The following is a 21,315-nucleotide window of genomic DNA, read 5'->3' as shown; positions in this document are numbered from 1 at the left end:
TTTTGTCAAAATTCACTGAACGTGGTAACTGACCTGAATGTCAATTAGAAAATGAAAGTGACTGCTAGACCTCTCAGAACCTTTGATAAGCTAAGACATAATATGAATGTCAAGAGGGGGATGTGGCACACAGGGTTTCCCAGCCTAATCTAAGCCTTGCTGGAGGGGTGTGGGCAGAAAGTGTTCCCTCCTAAGTATAGGAACTGGAAGCAAATGGCTGTGTCGGGCAGAAGCCACAGGATTCCTTGTGCCTAGCGTCCCAGGTCTCTCGGAGTACTGCCCGCACCAAGAGGCTGGGGCTGGGGAGGGGTAGGTCTCTGTGTCCTGCTCTGGTGAGTCCAGGCCATGCCTCCTGCTCCCCACCCACCCAGTCCTACAGCTTCTGCTAGTGGTGCCTCAGGGTGTCCACAAGGGGATTAGGCTGTAATAGTCAATAGCAGTAGAGCAGTTTCTGGCATGGCGGGAGCTACCACTGCTACCAAGACCCACTATGCTTCCCTCTGTGGTGGTTGTGGGGTCGGTCCTATCCCCTCTGTCCTGTGCAGGCCTCCCAGAGCCCTCACTGACTCAGCACGCAGTCCTAATCCAGCAAAGCCTGGAGACAAAGGCTGGGCTGGATCCAGTTCCAGAGGGCCCCTCCCGCCCCTTTGTTCAGCCCTGCCGCCCAGACTCGGGAGGCTCTCAAGGCTCTGGTGGAAAAACTGGTCCCCAGACTTCTCTGGGTGGGTCACGGGCTATGCTGCACCAGTGCGCTTTTCATTTTGCTTGTTCTCATCTGCTTCTCAGCGTCTAGAAATCCTGCAGAATGACTCATTTGTCAATGGTACCTTTGCTGTTTTCGAACACGGCTATAGAGATGTTCTTATTTTTCTCTTCTGTCAATGCAAATGGGGCAGAACAGGTAATTTATGAATGAACCAGGGTGTGTGTGTGTGAATGTCCGCTCAGCCTGAGGCAAGGCGAAAAGAAGGGGCTGGAGGAGAGACCGGGGAGGCAGCCTGGCAGGCAGTGGACAGCCAGCCCCATGAAAGGTCCTTGCTACGCACGGGAATGACATTGCTGTGTGGTGGGGCTGACAGATGCTCCGCGGGAGATTAGGAAATAAGTCTGCATCTCCCCTGGGCCCTGATACCATCAGCGGTTAAGAGGCCTGTCTAATTTCATTACAAATCTTCCATTCCCAGGGCTTAGAGCTCAGCCTCCAGACTCACAGGTGTGGGAGGACAGTGGGCCACAGCAAGGGCATTTTGCTTTTAATTGTGGTCATTAATCTGACACCAACAGCTGGTCTATCCTGCAGGTGAAGGGGGGGTGGGGGACAGGAAAGCCATCAACTGGGAGCCCTTTGACTCTGCTGCTTTGCTCTCTAGGAAGTGGGGAGAGAGAGGGAAAAGCTTCCTGATCTTGCTTTCAGGGCTCCCTTTCCTGGCCTCACTGGGAAAGATCTAGGTGTGCTTTCTCCCCGGATTTTGTGGGAGTTTCCTGGAGCCTGTAGATGACTAGCTCCCAAGCCATGTTCCTCTTATTTTCCCAGGGCCACAGTGGTGTATGGTGGCACCTTGCCTAAGGCCAGGCCCTGTCCCAAAGTCAGGTTATGTCCCAGTGAGAAGGGTGGAATGGGACTATTTGCCAGGGCCCAGGTAAGCAAATGGAGCAGCCCAATGAGGAGCACGACCGAGTAGGGAGAGGCCCCAGAGCCAGATGGGACAGAACTAGAGAGAAGGCCAGTGTAGCCACAAAATGGGAAGGTGGGCCAGACAGCATACGTGTATGCACACGTGCCATTTCACCCTGGCAAATTCTATCCTGTCTCCATCCATCCACAACCCTGAGCTGGCACTCCACAGGAACGGCTCTGACAGGCCTCGGGGGCAATTTTGAGGTATGGGTCCGCCCTGGGAGCTTGCCAGCATCGGACAAGTACCCAGTGGCAGATGGGCCAGAACGGGGCAGAGAGCAGGTGGGGAGAGGCCCCATGGGGGGAGGTAGGCAGACAGAGACCTTGAAGGGTGAATGGAATCCTGACAGGCAGAGACAGCGTGGTGAGTGTATGGGGAAGGGGTGTACTGCTGGGTCTCCTGGCAAAGCAATGACCAAAGGGTTTGCTGAAGGGTGGGGACCTACGAAAAAAAGAGGGTCCACTAACAGTGAGCTTGATTCCTAGGTGGCAGGCCTGGGGTCCAATTTCTGGGTCTAGAGGCTGCCTCTGTGAGAACACCTTTCGGAATATGGTCCTCAGAGCCCCTCAGCGTGAAGGGAGCCAAGAGCAAGGCTGGGGCAGACATAATCACAGCAGTCATCGACTACCATGTGCCAGGACCCTGGGGACCCCACACCAGCCCTGGAGGCCGGGGCTGATGCCGGCGTGGTGAGTCACTGAGGCTTGGAGAGGACAGGGACTTGTCCAGGGTCACACAGGGCAAAGCGTGTTTGAACCCAGGCCCTTCTTGCTATACTGTGGGGTCTTCAAGAGGGAAGCGCAGCCTGGCTCAACTCCTCCCACCAGCAAGAAGGGCCTGGGCATGGATGGGGGAGGAAACAAGATGCCCAGGTCGGCCCTGGTGCTCCTGCGGAATGACGTTTGGCACTGGGAAGGTCTTTCGATTCCTCAAAGGCAAACCTAGACTCTCGTCATCTATTAGGGATAATTTGGGGTAAAGAGTCAATTAGGCACTATTTGAACGTGGAGCACACTTATTTTGGGTAGGTCTGGCTCAGCCTGAGGAGCTGCTGCTTGCTCTCCCACTTGTGAAGCTTAGTGACCTCGGGCAAGTCATTGCCCCTCTCCATGCCCAGGCTTTCTCACTGGTGAAATAGGGTAGGGTAAGAACAGGATCCACCTCACAGGGTTATACTGAAGATGGAATGCATCATGCAGGCAAAGCACATGTAATGGTATCTGGCTGAAGAAAGCTGCTAGAGGTGAGCTATTGCTGCTTTTGCAAGTCTTAGCACCTCGCAGAACCATTCAGAGGAAGAACAACAACCATTCAACAACAACTTGGCTCCAAGTTGCCAAGGAGCTTGTCCAAAAGGGAAGGTGTCACCCCTCCCTTCCTCCTCACCTGCTCCCTCCCAGGGTTTCCTCGGGACACCTGACCAAGCCAGGAAACGTTGACTCTACTTCCTAAATATCTCAGGACCTGGCCCTGCTCTTCCATCTCTATGGCAATGAGCTGAGCTGAGGGGCTCCCAGCCTCCCTCACCTATGGACAGGTTCTCCCTGCCCATAGATTCCCCCTCTGGACCCTCCTCCACTGCAGCAACTAGAGGGATTTTCCTCTAGTGCAAATCTGAGCCTCTGAGAGCCTCCTGTGACTCTCACATGTTTGCCAGGACATTCCAGAAAAAACTTGGCTTTGCACTTGCAGACATTCCTCTGTCTGGAATGCCCTTCTCCCCACTTTGGCCACCTGGTGAACTCCCTTTTATCCTTCAAAACCTAGTGCTGACACGCCTCATCTTGAAGGCTTCCAGACCACCCTTCCTCCCCAACAAGTCTGAGACAATATGCCTGGTCTTTTATGCTGCCTTTTATGTTGTGTGGACCCCTCTGTTGTCACCCAGTTTACATAATTGTTACCATTGTGCAACCTCCTTTGGACCTATCTCCACCCTCACCCTTAATCCAGGGTCTGGCTCATGTCCGTTTTAGTTGACCCAAACTGAATTTGTTATTAGTCAAAGACTCCATGAGCTATAGATGTCACTAGATCAGGGCCACACTGTGTGGCCTTGGTCATGCCCTTTCCCTCTTTGGGCTGCAGTTTCAGCATCTCTATAATGAGGAAGCTGCCAGGGTCTCTAGGCTGTTCTGAGTTTCTGGAACTTCCCAGGTCTGCCTGCCTACTCTAGGGGTGGACAAAAAGTTTGGGGGGATCTCCGTGCCTCGCAGACCACCTGCTTCTCTGGTCAGCTGTGCCCACGGGAACCAGCAACTTCATACCCCTGGAATCTGGTGACTAGCATTCTTGGGAAACACAAGGATGTTTGCAGAACTTAATATTTCTTTCTTTTCCCCCAAGAAATGGATAAACCTCATTAAGCCAAGACAAGAGAACTGGGTCATGCCCTGCTGATGCCAAGCAGGGGCTTGTGAATGAAGCAGGCTGTTAAATTTCAGACATAAGAAATAATCTGCTCCTTGCACCCGCCTGATCACTTTATTAGCACAAAAGATAAATTTAAACCTCTGACTTATGACAAAAGGAAGTAAGCCTGCACTATCCTCCTAATTAAACCAAGAGAAGCCAGCTAGATCCAAGGACACCAGGCCCACTCAATTAACATGTATTACAATCAGAAAATAATCTAATTCAATTAAAATGTTTCCACAAAAGCGGTTTAATGACTTTCCCCAAAATAAAGTACCTTCGACTGGAGCATTTATTATGCCAGGGCCCAGTGTCAGTCGTGAGGGAGCCGAAATGACAGCCCTGATGTGGCTCTGTGGAAAGGTGAGGACAGGGCAGGGGAGGGCTTGGCTGAGCCCCTCGTCAAGAGAGAGGGGATGCTTCTGGACAGCAACCCTCTAATGAGCAAGCAGGCCCAGAGCCAGAGGAGCTGCTCACAGCCACCTTCACCCTCACCCCCACTTCCTGCTTCAGCCCCCTTCCCTCCTGCCAGCTCATCGCTGTGCCTGGCACCCCCTTCCCCTTATAGGATCAAGCTTGGGTAAGGAATTAAGGGGCAGGCTTGGATTCAGGGGCCTGAGCCCCTGTCTGCCTGTGTCACCTTGGGCAGGTAGGAGGTGTTTAGAGAAAGGACTGTTAGCAGGGCTTTCTGAAACTTAGCCAGGAGATATTTGCAAAGCTGGAGAAACCGCCATTTGAAAGCTGCAAGCAGTTTTCTGACTCTCATGAGGCAGAGATTTGAATTCATAGTGCCTTTGTTCAGCAAAAATCCCTTGATGGGTCCTTAGTTATAAAAACAGAAAGCGAAGACTTGGAGTTCATCCTTTGGAGCTAACAATATCTGAGCACATACTGTTGCCAGGCAGAGGGCTAAACACATTTGTTGGACTACGTCATTTAATCCTCACAACAACCCTGCAAGTTAGAACTCTCCACTGAAACCAAGGATCAAAGTGTGCCTGAGGACCACGGTTAGTTAGAGGTGAACACTGGATCCAAACCTGGGCAGCCAGACTCAGGGCAGAGAGGCCCCCAGCAAGCTCAGAATAACTGTGGGACTCGGGGTCGGGGGAGGGAGGCCTCTGTCATTGGACTTGGGTGGGGCCCCAGAGTCTGTCCTTTTGAAAAGCCCCCTGGAGACTCTGGTGCTCTGATCCTGGAGACTGAAATCTCTACATCCACCCTGTCTCCTGGCATCGCACCTTGCCCAACACCCCTGCTCAGCTGTGGCCTCAGGAAAAAAGACAGTATGAATTAAGCCCCTTCTCATCCAATCCAATTGCACCTACATTGTCTGAACTTTATACAGTCACCAGCATTGAGTATAAGCTTTAAAAAGAGCTCTGCTAACTTGATAGGCAGAAAATGGGAGGCCAACAATAGGATCCTAACTAAAAAAGAAAAAGGCGGAGGAAACAACACTTGCGGGATATATTAGCAAACGTTAGTGATGGTCACTTCTGGATGGTGACCTAGTGGGTCAACTTTATTTTCGATTGTCTACTGTAAACAGACATCACTTTTATAATCAGAAAAAGCTATTAAAATGGTTTTTAGGTATGCCCTCTTAGTTTTACATTTCTCTTATTTCTAGAAAGTTTAAGCATTTGGATTCTTCTATGACTTGTCTGTTCTCATCTCTCTATTGGCATTTTATGTTCTTAATGATGTGTATAAGCTCTTTATAACATGTCCTATGTCCATTATATTTGTTGAAATGGTTTTCCTGGCTGGTTATTTACTTTTCAATTTTGTTTCTAATGTTTTCAGTGGACGAAGATTTATCATCTTTATGTAGTCAAACCTATTGATCTTTCCCTTTCAGGTGCCTTCTGTTGCTTTATAAGTTAGAAAATCCTTTATCAACAGCAGATAAAACAGGTATTGATTTAGCTTTCTTTCTAGTTCTTAGGGTTTCTTTTCTTTTTTCTTTCCTTTGTGCCATGTAGCTCCTTGTTTGATCTGCTTGGATTTATTTGAGTTTACAGAGTGCAGATTATTTTCCAAATAGCTAACTGATTGTACCAGCACAACTTATTGGATAAGACTTTCTTTCCCTTCCATATGGTAATGTCTTACTGATCCTATATTGCATTTTTATAGATAATAAGTTTTGTTTTTAAGTTACCTACTCCATTAACACTGACCTTTTTTTTCTTGTATCTGTATCACACTGTTTTATTGATCATAGCTTTTTCACATACTTAAATAGCCTCTCCATTTCAACAATTCCTGGGTTTCTTTCACCTATTCATTCTTCCAAGTGACTCTGAGAACCATTCTGTAAAGGTCAAAACAACAACAACAACCCATTGAGGTTTAAGATTCAAATTTCATTGAAATATCTGAGGAGATACATGGTCTTTCTACCCAACCTGGGGGCTCATCTCTCTATCTGCGCATCTTCTATTATAATTCTTGGGAGAGTTTTGTAGTTTCTCGTATTTCTTTGTTTAGCCATCCCTACAAGAATGTGACTAGATGTCCAGGGAAGCAGAAATGATAAGAAGAATAATAAATTTACATATATGTATGTTATATAATACTGTCATTTTTAGTGAGAGAAGCTGTCTTTTGAGAAGTGCCATGATTGTGATGTCTATTAGGTCAGCCCTTAAGTGAGTTAAGTGAGGAAAGCAATTTGCAGAATATTGTACACATTGTACAGGTGTATGTGTATGTTTTGTGTATATTTGCACGAAAGTGGGGCAAGGGTTTGAGCACTTTACCATCTAGATCACCATGGCATGGGGGGAATGGAGAGGGTGGGGGAATGGAGAGGGTGGAGGAATGGAAGGTAGATTCCCGCCCACCCCTTTGCTTCCCACCCCCCAACACACACACAGGAAAAGAAAGTTGCCAAAGTGGCCAGTTACCTCTATGGTGGCTGATGGTCACTCAGTTGCCTTTTTTTTTGTCCCAGAAGCAGCCCTAGGAGGCCCCCATGGTAGGCACCTGCTGGGTGGGTGAAACTGTGGTTTACTTGCTTGGCAAACTTTGCCCCTCTCCACCTGCAGAGGTGGGGTGGGGGGAGGCAAGTCTGCTCCGGGGCATCTTGAGTGGGAAGCTGCCACAGGCGGCCAGTACCTCCCTCTCGTCAGCAGACACCCCGTTCCTGGCCAGCTCCTTACAGAAGGAGCCAGGATCTGACTGCTCAGCCTGGCAGGCCCTTTCTGGATTTGCCCCCTTCCCCATCCCCAGTCTGCTTGCTTCAGGAAGCCTTCCTAGGCTGCCCCAGTCTGTCACGGTTGGAGTGATTGACCATAGGATCCAGAATTATACATTGGCATAGAAACAGGCTAGCAGACTTGTGACGTGGTGGGGAAGAGAACTGGCTTCTGAGTGAGCCAGGCTGGGTTCGAATCTCAGCCCTACTACTTACCAGCTGTGCAGCCTTGGACAAGTTTTTCTTTTTTTTTTTTTTAGGTGGTCACAAAGCACCGAGCTGATCTCCCTGTGCTATGTGGCTGCTTCCTACTAGCTATTTTACATTTGGTAGTGTACCTATGTCCGTGCCACTCTCTCACTTCCTCCCAGCTTCCCCTTCCCCCACCCTGTGTCCTCAAGTCCATTCTCTACGTCTGCGTCTTTATTTGGACAAGTTTCTTACCCACTCTGAGTTTCCATTTCCTCACGTGTAGAATGGGGGTCAGAGGGATGGAGTGAGGATGGGAAGCGGGGAAGGCTGGCCCAGGACCTGTGGGCAGGAGCAGTTCTGCCCCTGCCCCTCCTGCTAGTCTCGCTCGGACTCTTGAGGAGACGGATGGGAGGAGTGGGCGGAGGCAGGAGGCAGGACACACACCAGGCCGAGAGCTGAGTCCGAGGCGCAAGTTGGAGATTTCAGATAGCTGAGGGAACATTTCCAGTTGGAGTCACCCCAAAAGCTTCTTGGCTGAATGGGGCCCTGAAGAACGGGGAGGAAAAAGGACAAGAACACTGTGGGCAGGGAAATCTCCAAGTGTGTTTGACGAGCAGCAAGGAGGCCAGCCTAAGCAGGGCCTGGGGGTCTGGCCAGCAGTAAGCATGACGGGGTGGCGGGACTCGGGCTCTGCAATTGGGTTGTCTTCTCTGGGCACCAGGAAGCCACTGATGATTCTGGGGCGACAGCAGTGGGTGAGGGAGGAAGGCCATGAGCTCCGGGAAGCTGGGAGGAGGAGCCGGACTGTCTTGAGGACAAATGCTAGTTCCCTCCCTAGGGATTTGGGGCAAACAAAACCTCTCTGGCTTGTCTTCTCATGAGTAAAATGGGGATAATTCTAGAACCTACCTCATAGGGCTGTTGTGAAGATAAAATGAAGCTAGTTCAACCCTAAGAAGCTCTCCCTTGCTCTCCTTTGTGCTCCTAGGAAAGAGCACTGAGAAGAAGGCACACAGATCTGGGTTCATATCCTGACTCTGTTAGTTGAGTGAAAATGGGCAGAATGGAGCCATCTCCTTGGAAGATTGTGGGGATGAAGCACACCCTCACCTTTGGTAGTGTTGACGCTCCCACCGGCGGCAGCCCAGGGCCTCTCCGAGCAGCGCCCAGGCCACAGAGCGTGGGGGAAAGGCCGGCTGCCCTGACCTGGAGGAGGCCCATGGTCAGGAGGCAGAGGTAAGTCAGTGGGGACGCTGAGCCACTCAGAGCCTGAGGGAGAGGCCTGCAGAGCCTGACACGCACAGTGGGGCTCTGTCCTCAGCATCGGGGGGGCCTGAGTGGCCTGGCCTGGGATGGCCGTGGTGGCAGGGTTAGGGTGTTTTCGGATGTGCCCCTGGGTGTGTGGTGGAGGGAGGCGCGGGGAGGAGAGGCGCTTGTGGGGAGAGGAAGAGCTGATGAGGAGCCACGGGCTTGCAGGTTTTCACTCTGCCTGACTTCCGACCCAGGGTTCCAAGACTCCAGCCCAGGTGTGGGCTGGTGAGCGATGGGTGGTGGAGGTGATGGACTCAGAGAGCTGAGAGCTCTGCCCCCCTGACAGAGATTCGGAGCCCCTCTACTCCTGGGGCCCCGGGTCCCCCTCACCGAGCACATTCCCCAGCACCCAGTAGCCCTGCTTGGATTCTCAAACTGGGACTGGTGACCAGTAAGGCTCAGCCTTTTGGTTGCTTCCATGTACCTTCCAGAGGGTAAGGGAATAATTGGTTGGGATATGTGTGTGCGGAGAGTTATCTGTTATCTCCAGGAGATCAGGGGTTATACCCAGGCAGCCTGTTTCCACTCAGAGTTTTGCAAGTTTGAGAGAACCGGACCTTGGCAGCCAACTCCCTACTCACCACCCGCCCCCACCCCCGTATGCAATCCAGTTTTTAAGTTTCAGCTGTTAATTACCTCGACCTGCTCTTACTGGCAACCTGTGATCCGCCAACTGCAGTTCTTGGCTCCTGAGGCACTAATGAAGTTCTTTCCCTTGTAGAGCACAGGCTCACTTAAAAGGAAGGATAATTTGCTAGGCCTTGGAAAGCAGCAAGAGCTCCCGGAGCAGAGGGTGCACACTCAGCGCCAGGCACCCAGAGAGCTTCTCGTACCAGTTAATTCCAGGTAGGAAAGAACTCAAGATTCTTTGTGGCCTGTGTTGAAAGAAGTCAGTTCTCAGGCACGTAGGAAGCCAAAGGCCCTACTCAAATGTCAGTGGCCCATCACCTCTGGACAACCCAGAATTAAAAGGGAAGAGTGGTCTTCCTGAGGGCCCAATAATGGAATTCCTAGGAATGGATCCCATGCTGTGCAAGGTGACGGAGGGGAAATAGGATCTGTCTCCAGTTATACCAAAGTGATCCCATTGATGACCTTGGTCCACCTCACTTGGAATCAGGCTTGGGCAACCCTGAACGGGTCCCACCATCCAAGCTTGTATCTTTTCAGGGGCCCCGGTTGGCCACTCACCAGCAGAGCATTAGACAGCAACCCAAGCCTAGTATGCTCCATCTCTGGGACAGCTCCAGCTGTCTGTCTTTGTCTTTGGTTCTCTTCCTCCAGAAGCCAGTGTGCTGTGCTCACAACGAGGAAGGCCAGCTCCCCGGCTCCTGTCCAGCAAGCAGAGCCCATGTCCCTGGGGGTCGTCTCTCAGTTTTGTTGCTGACCCTTCCTCCTAGGCCCAGGCAACAGAGAGAGCTCTGAGGTCCACAACAATATGGGTGTTGCCTCCTCAGCAACATAAAACTTGAGTATGGCAATCAGTTTTCTGGAATATCCCTTAAATACCATGTCTGAAAATTCCAAAGTGCCTGCTAGTGGAGAGAAGCAGAAACAATGGGCTGGAGACAATGCCCGCCGTAAGGGGTTTAGAGCTCATGCTTGCACTTTCATTCATTCTACTCCAATAACGTGGCAGCTGTCACCGCCACTGCCCACTGCCGACTCGTCCTGCCTGAGCCAGGTAGCCTCCTCTCTCTGCTCCTGAAGTGTCTGCACATTAGCTTGTCTGCCTTTGTGAGGACACTGTGTGTGACCGTGTACCTTTAGGAACAGGCAAACGATGTGGATTCTGTAGCAGATGCTATTGTACAAGGCCCTGCCTTGCTCATATTGTCTGCAGGGCTCTGAGATGGCCACTCAGAGGCTCAGCCACAGCCAGCTAACCAAACCTCTCAAACATGTAATAGTACAAACCCAGGAAGTCTGTATGGTGACTGGTCACCAGGGGGCGATCTCACACAGCAAACCCGCAGCCTTCTGAGCTCTGGGGGGAAGCGGAAGGCCTTCTTGTTCCCTTCCATGCCTACTTTTCTCAGTTTAGGGAGGGAATGAATCGAAATATAGTCCAGGTCAGCAGGCAGGAGCATTCAAGAGGGCATGCATCCTGGGATTTAAGATGTAACCATGTCTGCAACCAAACTCCCCCTCCGCCGCAGCACGTCAGTGTGGGAGAGCTGCTGAAAGCACAAGCGCTCATCTGGTTTTTAGTGTATATGAAAATGAATTTATTTACACAGTAACATGATGCCACAGAGAACACAGCAAAGTACCACAGCAAACCAAAGGGCGGCGCCACCTGGTGACAGAGGGGACCTTTCATTGGTAGGTTTATACAACTCCAAAACATGTTAAGGAGAGGTGAAGCTCCAGGAAAGAGCAAAAGAAACAAGGTTTTCCAAAAGAGAGCATGGGCAGAGCCATGGGGAATGAAAGAGAGAGTGGAATGAGGGCTGCCATGATTCAAATCACTGAGAAGGACAACATCTGGCTTCTGCCCTCATCTCACGCCAAAATGCCTGGCATATCATCAACAGAAAAATCCCATCCCAGTGTGTTCACACATCTGCTAAGGGAAGGGATAACCAAGTAGTATTTGGAGCAAGTTTCCTGAAGCAGTGTGGTTTATCTTTCAGAAATGCTACCCTGAAGCCATAGGACTGGTTCAACATTCAAGTTATCATGAGTGCGGACACACACATACTTTCCACACACTACACGGGCAAAGTGGATTTTCCATAATATAATATTTGTAGCAAAATATATGACTCTGTACTTCTGCTAGGTTAGAAAATGTCCGACCTCTTTGGATTCCCTGAAACTTTCTGGATTAAAAAAAAAAAACAACAACAAACATGGAGGCAAACGGATGGGTAAAGGTGAGAAGCTGGAATAAACGTGGAGGCTCTCTGGAGTGGGAAACGCGTGATGGGATGTCCGGATGCAAGCCCCTGCCGCCCGCCCAGGTGGGGAAAGCTTCTAGCAGTGGCTGACGCAAAAACCTACTCTAATTTCAAACAGCTGCAGAGAGGGGGGTGTTTAACAGCTGTATAGCACCTTGTACATTCTGGGCACTTATAAATATTATACGGTGGTGATGATGAGTGATAAACACCTCAGTAGGAAGGTTTATAAAAAAATATTACAATTTGTTAAGAAATTTCCCAAGAGTTCTTTAAATAAACCTATGGAAACTACCATATCTCTTTTAAAAAATTCCTCAGCTCTCAGTATTACGTGGATATGATGTTCCCAAGCTGAAGTTTGGGCAGTAGTCACAACCATGTCAACGAGAGAGGAAACAGTTCCTTCTCCTTAAATACTGGGGAACTTTATAATCTGCGCAAGGTTTTCTTCATCATCATCATCATCTTTTTTTTCCTAATACACAAAATGGACTTGTTTTAAAAAAATAGGTGCTTATTTGAGGACGCATTATTTTATCAGCTGAATACCTGGATGTGGAATGTATGTGAATTCTCCTCCCATGGCATCTGTCATAACTCAACCTCATCACCTAAGAAGCATCAGGACAACAAGGCTGGATTTCTTTGGTATAATCTCTACCTAGGATCTTGCACTGCACCTCCTGTGGCTTCCCTTATGGCATCATTTTTGGTCCAACGGAATCCCCACTTTCAGCGCTGCCATCAGTGTGGACAGCTGGGCTGCAGTGCGCACTTCAGCAAGAGCAGCACTTGGATTCGTCTCAGCACAGCACTTAGGGTCTTTGAGAATATGAGCTTCAATGAGGTAAAACTAATAACCCGGTTTCGTGGGTAGCCATCCTGTTTACTCATTAGGCTGAACCAGAATCTTTAATCCTTATCAACTAGTGAGGGGAATAAAAAACATATCAGAGTTAACACAGGGAGTCAAGTTCCTCCCTGCCACCCCGAAGTATGCTCATACTTCATTTATACATCTAGAATCATTTGGGATATAGTACAGTATAATAAGTCCATACCAATTTCTGGAACTAGCCTGTATTTTTTCAGATCACTGCTGGTAACATCTAGGGAAAAATCCTAGTTGCAGGTTATCAGCAAAAACCAAGTTAGGTTACTTCCCAGCACCAAAGTATTCTTAATTCAAATTTGGGAAGCTGAGTGCAATCCTTCTACGCCCCACCGTGTAGTAGGCCCCAAAGATCTTTCAGGGAAATTTTACAATGCTGGAAACTTTAAAATACAATTTTAGGTAGTTTAACTCCCAGAAATATCATTAATATTTCTAGAGGTTCAGATCTCTTGGCTTAGAGTTTTCTAAGTTCACAAACTTATTCTGAGTTTTGGAAGCACAACTGTCCCCCACTGACAATGAAAGGTTACTCAGAGTCTTAGAATCCTAACAAATAGGTTTTACTTTTAGCCCCTCAACATCAGTAGGCTAGGAAGTGTGGGTGCTTGCGCCCCCCATATATCTCACCCGGTTTATCTTCCAAGGGCAAAACTTGAAACCCACTGCCATATTCCTGGCTTCCAATTCAGACTTAGCCTACGGGTTGGTGGACGTCCTTCCCGATTCTTTTGTTGTTGATTCTACATGTTGCAACTGCTCTTTTCCCCATCCTGCTGTTATTCTTGATGAATTAGCTTCTGGGCATCACACTAGTACACCAAAGGGGCTCTCCTCAGGCTAGCAAAAGAGCCCTCTCACAGCCCCCGTCCTTCCTGTGGAACATCTAATTCCCTTCCTTCCCAGACGAGGTTATCATGCTAACAAGGCACTCTGCTGTACATTCAGTCTTGGTCTTGGCTACTCCAGCCATTGTCCTGTTTCTCTAGTACCCAAATGTGTACGAGAGATTATTCTTGCTCATGTGGCTTAAGGAAAAGTTCCAATAGTGGCTTAATTGTTCAAATTCTCAATATAAATGGAAGAATCTATAGTATAAACTTCAATAGAAGAGAAAAAAATCCAATCAGTATTGAAGACAATAACGACATTACTTGAGAAAACAAAGTGCTATACTAGTCACAATCCAAAACTCATATATATATATAATATATATATATATATATAAATATGTATGTATGTCTGTCTGTGTCTGAGGGCAGGATTTCTTTCCAGTTGCTGAATGTATTCAAAGTTCCTACTACAATTAAAATGGAAATGTAAAATATTTGTGATAATATGAGACTGACTGAATTTCATCATATTTGGAAAAATATTTGGAGGACCATCTGATGTAAATACTTCTTGCCTAGAAATAGGGTTATTTCGCCTATTCTGCTCTAACCTGTAACACCTTCTTCCCTCCCCACCTTACATTCTTTGGCCCTCACTCAGAGAGCTGTTAATCTAGGCACCTGTCTCAGGGAAGCCTCAGTCCCTTCTCTGACTAGTTGGCATTACTCTTTTGCCCTTAACAAATCTGAATATGAAAACAGTACTAAGCACATCTGATGTGAAGAGGTGCTCGGTTTGCCAGTGCTATGAGATAACGGTAGTGGAGGGTGTACATGATTATAATACTATAGAGTTAAAATGAAGAAGACTGGGTCCAAGGCAAAACAGAAACAGAGAAAAAAAGCGTGTGGGGGGGAGGGAGGATACCTAGAGAACAAATAGAGGGACCAGGAAACATTCTTCATTAAATATGAAACCTCATTAAATAGTCAACATTCAAATTTACATGGGCAAGGCACCACAAGAGTGACATTGAGAAAGTGTCTCAATATGCAAACCATGGAGGGGGGCTGCTAAGGGAACGTGCTGGCTGACAGGGTCAGTGGTCTGTGCACTGCCACTTCAGTGTATAATTGGGCAGGGAGTTATGTGCACATGGGCTATGCTAAGGTGAACCGAACACCAGCTTGCTAGGAAAGGTGTGGCCATGTCACAGGACACCGAGAGAAAGAGTGGACTGCTGGCCTGCAGCGGCATGCCCACTTTGTGGCCATTCCTAGGGGCAGAGCCTTGCACTCTGGCCAGAGGAGACAGGACTCTTTATGGGCCAACCAGCTCTCTTCCCTGGAAGTCCTGTACTGCTGGCCAGGAGGACAGGCACATGCTCCATATGGAGCCTCACATGTCCCATTCTCTTAAAAAAAAAAAAAGAAAAAGAAACAAAGAAGAGCACAATAAAATACATTCTTCTCCTTTCTTGATTCTCTTTGATATAGGTGAATCACATGAAAGGTTGTTAATAATGTTAAAAGTTTAGAAATTACCAAAAGGCCACTAACGTGCTATCTAAGTAATACTGCACAATCAGGCTTGGCTTTAACAAACTCTGCACTGGTAGATGAGGGGCCCAGGGCTGTCTCACCAACCACTGCAGAGAACGCGTCTATCAACCCTGCCACAGGTTGCTCCCCCAGAGGCCTGGCCTCTACTTCCAGCGTGAATGTACACACACACGGGTACATAAGTGTACACACTCTCACACTGTCTGAGTGACTCTTGGGATTTCAAGGTTGAAGTAAACAGAACAGATACTCACAGTTTTGAATAAAACACACGCACACGCGCACGCGCGCGCGCACACACACACACACACACACACACACACACACCCCGGTGGAAGGAACACTCATCACTCAGCTCAAATATGTCACTCAGCTCAAATATGTGCCAAGGGAAGAAGGGGAGGGTTTCTGGAGATATTGCTTCAGGTGAAGTTGCAACATAAACATTGTATATACAGCTAAAAAAAATACATACCAAAATTGCACATATATCCATAGAGGAGGAGCACAGACCCCATGTATGGTGACGCGCACGCGCGCGCGCACACACACACACACACACACACACACACACACCCCGGTGGAAGGAACACTCATCACTCAGCTCAAATATGTCACTCAGCTCAAATATGTGCCAAGGGAAGAAGGGGAGGGTTTCTGGAGATATTGCTTCAGGTGAAGTTGCAACATAAACATTGTATATACAGCTAAAAAAAATACATACCAAAATTGCACATATATCCATAGAGGAGGAGCACAGACCCCATGTATGGTGAACAGCTCTCAGCCGCCCACCTCAGCAATCCAAGTTCCCTGGGAGCTGTCCTCCAGAGCCATTTCAGAGGGTCACAAGGAGCAATGTGCCTGTGCACTGGGAAGCAGTCTCTCTAGAAAAGGCCGGCATTCTGAGGAGGAGGTCAGCAGTCTCATCAGCGGCCTTCTCCCCTTCCCCTGCCTTCTGGCCATCCTAATAGCCAGCCACGCCATGCCCTCTAAGGAGACATTACAGCTCAACTGACAGCCGTTTCATGCAGGGCTATTGTCTACAGCATTTGGTAGACTAGTTAACGCTGGCTACTGACAGAAGGAAGCTGGCCAATTACTGCTCGAGGGAAAACTGTGATCTGGGCACCGGCAGCCCTGGCTGCCAACGTTGACAGCTCTGACAGTAATCAAAGAACAGTACTTTAAACTCTGTTCCCCTGATGGCCCCTAGAGAATTGCACATGCAGGAAAATCACCTCCTTGTGTCCTGCCAGCTATTTATAAGATCTGAACTGCACTCCACCCTGCTGAGGCACGGGTGACACCACCTTGGGTCAGCTCTGTAATGGGCCACAAGTGGCCGATAAACCCAAACTTCATTGGCAAGTGGGGAGAGAGTAGAGGTGAAGGAGAATCAGGCAGTGGCAGCAGAGGGGAGACTGTTAGGGCCATCCTCCATGCAGTGCACACACTTATTGATAACAGAAATGAAAATGGGTTCATGACCCAAAGGATGGGATCTCTCCTTGGCCTTCTACTCCTCCTGGAACAAAGGATACAGTCCCCGGAACCAAAACTGGGCTGATGCTAAGGATGGCAGTTCTGCCTGGTAAGAGAGTCAGTTATTGATCCTTTAAAGGAAGAAAGTCTTTTGTGAGAGCTTAGCGGATGATGGTAAGGACTGGTTAACTCTGTCTATTGCTAGTGAGAATAAACACACGGTGTTAAAAAGACAGGGGATGTTCAGAATTATGGAGGAACTGGACCCAGCTCACTGAGTTCAAACCAGAGGAGCTGTCCCTTCAAGGATATGTCTTCATTTTCCCTGCATTTGGGGGACAGTTAGGGTGGAAGGCATTCCCATGGAAGACAGCTGCATGTTTGTGCGGCTGACTTTCTGTGAAGTTAAGAGGGACTCAGCGTCTCACTGGATTTAGAGCTGAGGACAACCTTTCAGAGTGGACTCATCTGTTCATGGATGGGGATGGAAGGCTTGTCTCTCCCCTTTCCTTGAATTCTGTGTGAGTACTAGGAAGGGGAAGTATGTGAGCGACTTGAAGAAGGTGACAATGAAGTAAGAGCAGCAACTGGGACACGTTAACGGGGCTGCAGGATTTTCACGACGCAGCTAAGGGAGTCTGGAGTAGCAAAAGCCAAATACTGAGCACAAAGCCAGTCCTCCAGGCTGACGCCACCTTCCCTGTCCAGGGACTTCTCAGCAAACTTGATCATGAGCAGTGTTCGCTTGATGTCTAGCCAGTTTTGGAGCAGGGCATTCCTCTGCACTGGGCTGGGGGAGGCAGTGAAAGTCTGGAAGAGGCCTTCCCGGGGGCCCCAGAGCAGACACTGGAGGATGCCTTTGGCGCCTGAAATGAGGAGTCGCTCAGAAGGGTTGGGGTTCAGGAGGCAGCTGGCCAGCTGCTGCAGGCCCCGGGAATAGGGGGAGCGGAGTGGGATGCGAGGCAGGTCTGCTCGAGTGTATTCCTTCTCCTTCAGCTCTGGGTTCTCATCGAAGGGGTTGGGCAGGTGCAGCATCTCGTAGATGAGGATGCCTGTCTGGAACTCATCACACTTTTTATACTGGGTGGCTGTGATGATCTCTGGGGCGAGGCGGGACTGGTCCCGGAGGATCTCAGGGTCCACCAGATGGCTCTTCTGCTTGGCTTGAGAGAAGTTGCTTACTATGAGCCTCGTGGGACAAGAAGAGGTGGGGCCGGGCTCCGCAGGCCCAAGGCCCTGGGCGGGTCCCCCGGGCTGGTAGTGGACAAGCAGTAGGTTCTCCAGACGCAGATCGCAGTGAGTGACGTGGTAGGGTTTGAGGTGCTCCAGGCCGGAGCACAGCTGTAAGAGCAGCAGACACACTTGCCTCTCATACACGTCAGGGCTTTTCCCATGCTGCGCTAGAGAGTCTCGCACAAAATCGGCCACGGTGAGACAGGGAACCTCTCTGGTGATGACCACGACGTGGCTTCTCTGCTTCCTGCTAACGACTGCCTGGCTTTCTTTGTGGGATGACTCTGCTTCAGAGCCGGGCTCTGGGCTTTTTCCATCAGTTCCTCCTTTCACCTCTTCCGTCGCTTCCATTTCATCCTCTTCCTCTTCAGGGGCATCAGGGTCCTCCCAGGGAAGCAGACGTTTAGGAACTTCAGCAAGGAAGTGACCACAGTCCTGCTGGATGTTAAAATGGACAGCCAGACTCTGCCGGACAGCCAAGCTATGATAATACTGCTGCGATTCTTTAGCTTTGCTCTTACAGATCTGTAAGAAGAAAGCAAAGAACACAATTTAAAATGCACACTTTCATAATAAGGCTTATGATGTGTAGAGAAGTGTAACCTGGAAGGTGACTGGTGGGAGTCTGGAGTGGCAAAAGCAACAGTGTTGCAGTGAAGACACAGTGTTAGAGTTGAGTCTTCAGAAAGGGTCTTGGCAATCCTGTGCTGAGTGATAGCAACAGTGTCTACATGCTTAACTTCATGTGTATTATCTCTAGTCCTTACACTAACTCTTCAAAGTAGGCCGAGGACCTAAGAATTAAAAAAACAAACAAAAACCAAACCAAACCAAAACAAAAAAACCCCAGGGCCACCAGTTTGCAAACCTAAGTCTGTCTATCACCAAAGCTTCCTCTTTCCACTGTACCTTGCCCCTCATCTAGAAAACTGAACAACAAAAAGTAATTTTCCACCTGCTTTCTGTGGAGGTTTACAGCCTAGACTTATACAGCAGCTCAATAAATGGCTCATAAAGTAGGCCAGAATACCTTATTATATCACCGGTCAGGAGAGTGACATACAATTGGCCATGTAAACTGTGGGTTTTCCTAACTTTTTAACAAATGTCATTGTGATGGTCACAACTCAGGCACTCATGGTTCACTGGCAGGGTAGAGATGAAAGAGTGACAGAATCGTTGGTCTCAACTAGTCAGAGCAAAACCAACATTTCAATGGCAGGAGTCTGAGTTTTACACTTTCTCTTAACAGGCCTCACTGAAGGCCTAATATTCAAGCAATAAGGCCTCTCAAAAAGACCTTAAGTGGTTACGGATCAAGGAGGAGTTGCTTGATCAAAAACATTAGCCACGAGTTCTACATACTAAAACAACTATTGTATTTCTGGTCTTAAAGGGTTAGAAAAGCAAAAAGTAAATAAAATCACCCCTAAATGGATTCTCCTCATGATATGATATGAGAGGTTGACAACGGAAGGCTGAGTCTCCAACACCAGTTCATAGATCATAATAGTCTGGTCCAGACAGATCCTCCACGACCTTGGGAACCAGGTACACACTTGCTACTCTTCCTCCCCAGCAGGAGCACGCTGCCGCATCTCACAAACACCAAAGCCTCCCAGCAACAGGTGCTCTGCAGTGTTTACATTTGCCTGTTTATTGTAGTAACACAGAAATGCAAATTTTAAAAAGCTTTTCTAGTCATTTCTATTTAAAAAGAAAAATGCACATCTTAGGAGGACGCTGATGGGTTCTCAGTTCGGAGAAGCAGCATGCTCTGATTTCCATTCAAATAGATATTTTTAAAAAAAGGACCAAAGGCAAAGGAGTCTCGAGAGAGGAACATCCCTCTCTCATTTACTGTATTTATACATATTTGTTACAGTTAGAGACTTGATATGAGTGATTCAATGCCACACACACACACGCGCGTACACACATGCGCGCACACAAACACAGAGGTCTGAAAACAAGTTTCTTCAAGTCTTCTACCACCTACCTAATAAGTTTGAGGGCACAGTAAGCATTTCTTCTTTAAGCAAACTTCTGGTCTTAAAACAGAGATATCCCCAGACTGAGTTCAAGTTCAAACATATATCTTTCAGAAAGTATTATCTTTGGAAAGCTCTCAAAGTCTCAGCACATGGAGTATAATATATAATCCTATATGCTCATTAGTCACAACATGAATTCTTTCTATACTGTACTGCTGGCAATATTTCATATTTATATGTCACTAGGTATTTAAAAATCCTATACTAGTCATCACTTAGTTGTATGGGAGTTAGATCCAGGACATGGTACCATTAACCCCATTTCCAGTTTTAATAATTTGCTCAATATCACACTCCCTGCTGGAATGAACTTCAAAGGTCCCAACTCCTCAGGCTTTGAAAAGTCAATCAAATACCACTGAGTTTGGCTGAATTAGACTGTGTAGTTAAACCCTCGCAGTCATCCTATAGAAAGGACACTCACCAAAGACTTGAGAGGCCTAGAATTTAGCCTTGCTACTAGCTGTGTAACCTTGGGCATTTCTCTTAATTTCTCTGGGTCCCAGTCTTTCTAATAAAGGAGACAATATAAAGAATACTGAAACCTACTTCACAGGGCAATTATGAGAATCAAATGAGACCAAGTATGTAGAGCATATCTGTAAACTACAAAGCTGTACAAATGTAACATTCATAATGACTAAAACAGTTAACAACTTGTAAATGTTAAAATGATGCATTATAGAATCCTCATTTTTTTTTTTTTTTTTTTTTTTTTGTGGTACGCGGTACTCACACTGTTGTGGCCTCTCCCGTTGCGGAGCACAGGCTCCAGGCGCGCAGGCCCAGCGGCCATGGCCCACAGGCCCAGCCGCTCCGCGGCATGTGGGATCCTCCCAGACCGGGGCGCGAACCCGGTTCCCCTGCATCGGCAGGCGGACGCGCAACCACTGCACCACCAGGGAAGCCCTGAGAATCCTCATATTTTTTTGAACAAAGAGAGCAAGATAGAAAAATGCATCTTTCTTTTGAGTCAGAGAGCCACTAGCCCCAGCAGGGAGGCTCTCTGACCACAGGTTTCAAAGACGGCAGCTAAAGAGGGATTGTTAAAGTTTCACACCTCCCATTTTGAGTTTATTTTTGTGTATGGTGTTAGGGAGTGTTCTAATTTCATACTTTTACATGTACCAGTCCAGTTTTCCCAGCACCACTTATGGAAGAGGCTGTCTTTTCTCCACTGCATATTCTTGCCTCCTTTATCAAAGATAAGGTGACCATCTGTGCATGGGTTTATCTCTGGGCTTTCTATCCTGTTCCATTGATCTATATTTCTGTTCTTGTGCCAGTACCATACTGTCTTGATTACTGTGGCTTTGTAGTATAGTCTGAAGTCAGGGAGCCTGATTTCCTCCAGCTCCATTTTTTGTTCTCAAGATTGCTTTGGCTATTCAGGGTCTTTTGTGTTTCCATACAAATTGTGAAATTTTTTGTTCTAGTTCTGTAAAAAATGCCAGTGGCAATTTGATAGGGATTGCATTGAATCTGTAGATTGCTTTGGGTAGTACAGTCATTTTCAAAATGTTGATTCTTCCAATCCAAGAACATGG

The 21,315-nt window shown here is 48.1% G+C and overlaps 1 protein-coding gene and 1 long non-coding RNA gene across 13 annotated transcripts in view; one reads left to right on the top strand and one right to left on the bottom strand.

Moving 5' to 3' along the window:
- The first annotated feature begins 784 nt into the window (after positions 1-784).
- LOC129392576 (uncharacterized) lies at positions 785-4,307 on the top strand. Its single transcript, XR_008618752.1, has 3 exons — positions 785-901; positions 2,165-2,368; positions 4,026-4,307. It is a non-coding gene; the product is annotated as an uncharacterized lncRNA (long non-coding RNA).
- Positions 4,308-7,656: 3,349 nt separating this feature from the next.
- PEAK1 (pseudopodium enriched atypical kinase 1) overlaps positions 7,657-21,315 on the bottom strand; it is a 320,328-nt gene continuing 306,669 nt past the window's right edge. For 11 of the 12 annotated variants that reach the window (XM_055088128.1, XM_055088131.1, XM_055088127.1 and 8 more), the window contains one exon: positions 15,529-18,239. In XM_055088128.1, coding sequence (XP_054944103.1) covers positions 17,079-18,239 — 1,161 coding nt within the window. In that variant the 3' untranslated portion in view covers positions 15,529-17,078. Of the gene's footprint in view, positions 8,038-15,528; positions 18,240-21,315 lie in introns of those variants that run through there. The other variant, XM_024128687.3, reaches the window with a different exon arrangement.

The sequence above is a fragment of the Physeter macrocephalus genome, chromosome 11, assembly GCF_002837175.3.
Source record: "Physeter macrocephalus isolate SW-GA chromosome 11, ASM283717v5, whole genome shotgun sequence".
NCBI classification, from domain to species: Eukaryota; Metazoa; Chordata; class Mammalia; order Artiodactyla; family Physeteridae; genus Physeter; species Physeter macrocephalus.
The sequence above is the reverse complement of the archived record's forward strand: the minus strand, read 5'-3'. Positions and strand labels throughout refer to the sequence as shown.